This window comes from Hetaerina americana, unplaced genomic scaffold (assembly GCF_022747635.1).
Source record: "Hetaerina americana unplaced genomic scaffold, ioHetAmer1.1.p SCAF_4, whole genome shotgun sequence".
Classification (NCBI taxonomy): domain Eukaryota; kingdom Metazoa; phylum Arthropoda; class Insecta; order Odonata; family Calopterygidae; genus Hetaerina; species Hetaerina americana.
Window position 1 is genome coordinate 3,884,530 of NW_027286985.1, and position 6,025 is coordinate 3,890,554.

The 6,025-nt window shown below is 39.4% G+C and overlaps 1 protein-coding gene across 1 annotated transcript in view; it reads right to left on the bottom strand.

Annotated features, from left to right (window-relative positions):
- Nucleotides 1–4,040, bottom strand: part of baz (par-3 family cell polarity regulator) — a 482,958-nt gene extending 478,918 nt beyond the window's left edge. The window contains exon 1 of the mRNA XM_071590062.1: nt 2,324–4,040. Within this exon, the coding sequence (XP_071446163.1) occupies nt 2,324–2,443 (120 nt within the window). The 5' untranslated portion in view covers nt 2,444–4,040. The remainder of the gene's footprint in view (nt 1–2,323) is intronic.
- Between the last annotated feature and the right edge of the window lie 1,985 nt (nt 4,041–6,025).

The window sequence follows — 6,025 nt, forward strand, 5'->3', positions numbered from 1 at the left end:
ATACCGAGTAGCCAAGTCATTTCAATTTTGGAAACAAAAACTAATCGTATTAGTTAAAATATACACAATTTTAAATAAATACACATCAAGTAACACTTACAACATGAACATAAGTGCTACGGTCCATTAAACTACGAACCAAAAGTTTTAAGTCTGTGCCTTGGTCATTAAATCTTTCGATTTACTCATGGATAAACCAATTTGAAAGATATTAATATTTTCATAAGTCGATTTATACTGACGAAACACACAATAACGAAGGTAAACTGGCAGATAGTTAAAATGAAGACCACCTAACGCATCTCTCGTAAATGAAGGGCATGGAATTCTCGAACGAAATTGGCGGAAATTTGAAAAAGGAGAGCACATTTCAGGCAGAAGCCGTGAATAACAATTAACCACACCTAAAAGCTTTGGTAAGGTCTTACTTCTTTCTCCCAAACATTTTCTACAGCGATGCCCGAGCCCATAATAATTGCGAATCAAAGATATGATTTTAGTCACTCTAAGCTGACACTATGAGTACTCTTTCAACACTAAATGCATCCGAAATCTGATACTAACATTGAGGAAAATATCGCCCACATACAACTATATCGATATTAAATTTCGGAATAATACGATTCGTTTCGAGAATTTGAGCCAGAACAATGCAAAAACACACGGTCAGATCAATTTGTCTGATAGTTATAATTCTTCGGAAAGACAAATGGAAATATGACACACGCATCGACATCGCCAAGAGTTTGCGTGCCAACCGACCCGAACGGACGCAATAATGAACGCAGAGGGAGCAGCGGATAGAATGGCGACACTTTTCGACATCTGAGCGGTGAAGTCACTGCGAAATGCATAACGCATAATAAGTCTGAAAGAGGGTTTTGAAGGACGCATTATTGAGTCATGTCTTAGAAAGAAAAAAAAATAAGATCAGGCTTAATTATTCTATTCCTATACAATTTGCCTCTCGCTTCTACTAATCTACTAATGCTCAGGTTTTCTGTTGGTATTCGCGCCACCCTCCCCTCTCGAAATACCGTCGAAGATACGATCAAAGGGAATTTTATGAATCGACGACTGCTCTCTCCATTTCTTCGTATCGGATCGCTCAAGCCAATCGTAATTTCTCGCAAGTCCTTCGTGGGATGACGTAATTTTTACCGGCTGCACGATGTCTGCCGGTTAAAATGCTGTGAAAAGAGGATTTTTAATACTCCGAGAGGAAATATCATTTCGCAACTTGAATGCAATTCACTACACCACATTACGAGACATGGAATCAAGACTCACCAAGATTCGAACCCACGATCCGGACGCACTGGATAAAAAGTTTAACACTGATAAATAAAAGTCCATTAAAGGTACTTGGTTGGTTAGTGAGAGAGATGCTGAATAACGATTTTAGATTTTCGCGAGCCAAACATTTTGCAATCCATTCTTGATGTTTCATACGATTTGTATGCACCGTATCGATGCACAAACGTTCAATTAAAATGGATTTCATAATTAATGCCTTTTTAATTGCAATATTTGTTTTTGTAAACCAAACTTGAAAAAAAACCTTCAAGAGGTAAAGACCCAACCGCACCTTATCAAAATAATAAACAGGAGCAGAGAGGGAACGTACACAAGCGAAGGGAAAACTACATGACATGACGTACTCGATTGGATATTTTCTGCACACGATAATACGTAGTTTCACCGAAAATGAGGATACCATCTCAACATAGTGTTTAAATAATTTTATAAAAATCCCAAATATGTTCTCATATTCGGTAATCCTTCATAAGCTAAATTAACACCTCATATCTATTTAACTGAATTCATTATTTGTAAAAAATAGGAGATGATCGTTAATTGAGAAAATTCTGTATGCCTTACATAACTTACGCGGGTCAAAATTGGAAACCATATATGCGAAAGGTAGCATAATATATAAATATATATAATGCTACCTTTCTGGTAGCATTCTACCTTTTATAGAATATATATATATATATATATATATATATATATATATATATATATATAACACTTAAGTGAAAGTCTCACGGATGTGTATAACAAAGGAAGCACTAGTGAACATAGTCAAAAACACAGAAAAAAAGAAGAAAATCACTATGCATCAAATTTTCGGTGGCCCACGCTTCTTTTCTCAGGGAAGAGGGGGACAGAACTAAAAAGCGAAAGGAACCAATGATCTATGATCATTTCTTCACTTAATGTTGAGACTTAAATACACACTATCGATATATAGAGCACGTAGCATATGTATGAAAAAGAAAGCCAAAAGTTTGTGAATAATTGCTTTCCATCTTCTTACCTTTCCTGTGGCCTTCTTGTACCGTACGATGGCCTGCCTAATAAGGTCCTTAACCGGGATGTCTCCATCGCCGCAGGGCACTACAACACGAACACCGCCGAAACACACCGTCACCTTCATCGTGGATTAACCAAGGGTAACAATGGAGCGACGACGACTTGAATAACACGCGAACACTGGTTATAGCACACGGTGAAATAAATTCAAAGATCTTGGTATGTTGTGACCCGTATTTATCCCTTCCTGGTAAGTTGTAGGGCTGTCGTATTAAAATAACTGGGGAATAGCGATAAATATTGTTAACTTTCTGCGATCTATTTTCACAATTCTGACACCATGATTAATTGATTACCCTGGGATATTCATACATCCACCAGACGAACACAAGCAAGGTTATTGAAGAATGCAACACCACAACCTTCGACTGCTCCACCTCGAGCCACAATCCACACTTAATCCCGGGTGACAAGCCACAGACAGTCGTCTATGAAAATAAAATAACCGCAGACCACCACCGCGCTAAACATTATACACGATCACGCACTCGAATGAACAAGAATTTTGAAGCAACGGTTTCGAGGAAGCGTGGCGATATATATATATATCCAAGGATATTCTCATAATATATTCTCATCATTTCCCATCGTTTACAGTCCAGATGGATCATCCAACTCCTTAGTTCTAGTCCTCCACTTCCTTAGTCTCCACATATTCCAATCGTATGCTGATTTCCGGCAAGAAAAAGGTGTCACTCTCGAAAAAAATAAAACTTTTTTGAAAGAACATCCACCTAATCTGCGACAAATGACAACCGAGGTCCGTTGTGTCGCACGCCGGCTCGTTCGCCGATGCAACTCTCACACCATCCCGTTTTCAAACATGCACCGAACTCACCGAAGCGAAAAAATATTTCCTGATACTCAAGACGAGAGATCTGCTGTTTACCATAATAATGTCCCCTCCGGATTCTTCGAACATCACCCGGTCACGGCAACGAAGAAAACCTCCTCACGAATCCTCCGGAATGATAGCCGAGAACGAGCAGGATAAGCGAGGAACGCTGGCGCAGAACACCGCGGCCGGTTTCCACTCCACGCTATTACTACGGCCACCCTCTTCCCTCGCGCAAGGGCGACCGACCGACCGCCGTCATGGCTTCCAACCTCACGGCAGCAACAGCGTAAGAGGGGGGGGGGAAGGTAGGAATGGCGGCGATAACACAACCAACCACCTGGCAACGGCGGTCTCGGGTCCACCCAGCCGTTCCCCACAACAACCAGACCGGGTCAAAGCATTCTCGAGGACTCCTCGAGAATATTCGTACCTCGCCTCCGAAGACTGAGCGGGCAAAACCACTTCGAGGAAAGGAAACTATTAATTCTTTGAAATTACTTTTTTTTCCAAATCTTCTCTCGCCCGCTCGACATTCAATAAACAAACTGGGGGAAGAGTGGACACTTGGGAGGGAAGAAGGGTAGCAGTAAATGTGCGCACACAAACACCCAGCGCTCTCGCTCCTATCATGTCAGTCGCCCCGCATTCCTTCGGCAGTAGTCTCCCCTCCAAGCAACCACACACAACACAGCCTCCCTCCACGCGGTTCAAGGAGAAACGGAGGAAGCCCCACTCCCCCAACCACCTTCACTCGCCTTTTTGTTCCCTCTCACTCTCCCTTCTCTCCTGCTCCCCCCACTCCGTCTAATAACCGCCTCGCACGACGAAGCTCCTCCGCCAACTGGCCATGCGACGGCGGCGTTACCTGCGCCCCTTGCCGCTGAAATTCCAAAGGGCTCTGGGGTCGGGGTCGGCACTCGCCGGAACTACGTGAGGCAACGGACTGCGACCGCGCGCGCTTTTCGGCGCCACCTGCAACTCGTTGGCTTAACTCTCTCCACTGTCACTGCTCCCGCCCGCTCCGCGATGGAAACACGTTGCGAACCATTTCACAAATATTGCAAGAGTAAAAACAGCTGTCACGATGTGAAGTTTATAAATACAGTTACATCTAGCTTTCAAATGCTCATCAGTGTCTCCTTTATATTATCGAATTGAGGAGTTACTTCATATTAAATCTCTTTTTCTCTAACAAAAAATCCATTATAAACTTAATTACTATTTTAAATTGCAAAAATAAATGTATAATTCTCATGCAACTACTTTTTGCCTAATAATGAATAAACATAACATATTTTTGGCGGCTACAATTGCCTGTGACAGTCTTTTCCTCATTTTTAACTGCACCAACGTAAGAACTATCGAATCTAAATTGATTGCTTAACGGAAAATAATGAAGAATATTGCAAAATATTAGGGAACGATATATATTCAATCTATCACTTTATTGTACTCAATAATTCATACTTCCAGGCACAGGTTCAACGTATTCGATCAACATTTGCAAATATATAATCAGCACAGCTTTCGTAATATCCACTGAATATACATGTGAATATACATAACTTTCGCGTCTATCAAAATATCGAATGCAAATTTATCGCGACGGTACGAATATGCATACATAGGAGCGCATTGTTTCAATGATATTCAAGAATTTTTGTGGAATACATTCCTATCAAAATGTTTCCAAAATTAATCCGTTTTTAAAAAACTTATTTTATTTGGATTAAATCTAGTTTGAATCTGTAGTTAATTAATATTCAATGCTTTGGAAAACGGGCGATAGTTAAGTGATAATTTTGGGGTTAAAGAGCTTGGGATGGTGATTTTTATTTTCCTGTTCCATGTGTCGAAAATCTGTCATTTAAACTTACCTGTTTAATGGAGCAATGCCTTTTTCATCTAAATCAGCAGTATTTTTTGCTAGGCAGTTATAAAAACCCAATTTAGAATTTCCTATTGCACATAAATTTTGGATCAAATATTTGAAGAAGTAATTGTGTAGAATCGCAATAAAAATAAACAATGATCATCGATGCTTTAATCAAGCTTCTTTGTAAGATGGAATCCAAAAGACGAGTGAGATGATGGTAAAATAAGGCGGGACTCAATAATTCGTAATGATTTAAAACGACCATTGCCTCCCTTTTGGAAAAGCTGTAAGGAACTTAAAAAATTCTTTATTGTTGATACCCAAAATGTATTCAAAAAGAAATATCAATATTTAACCACAGAATTTCTCCCCTGAGATGAATTGGAAAATGTTATTTAAGATGTTTCCCTGCGAGTCATTGCGTTGTAATTATCTGTGAGCTTTCCTAGAAGAGATTGGAAAAGAAGAAGGAATACATTGTTGAAGTTAAATGCTTAAAAAATTTATATATTTTCAATCATAATTTAAGCAATACGTGTAATAATTAATTTTCAAGGAAAATAACTGATGTATTAAAGATAAGCTGTAACAGAAGGGGTGTCTATTCACATTGAAACAATTGCTCGACGAGTGTGCTCATTTTAGAAAAATTTTTATAAATGTCTCAGTCTTGGATAATTGTCTAAAATGTTTATAAAAGGCTGCCATGTTGGTGCCTTTTCTTGGAAAAGAGTAAGGTCCCCATCCGCGGGTCCAATTGGCTTCTTCAGCAATGAGAAAATAAAATGAAAGTAAAAATGGTTTCGACTGAAAACATTGGAATAAGTATATTCAAGGAAGCAAGATGGCTGGATGACACTTGAAGAGCCGTTTATTTCTAGATACGAGACTCAATTTTCTCAAAAAAACATGTCATTCTTCTCACTTGAAAT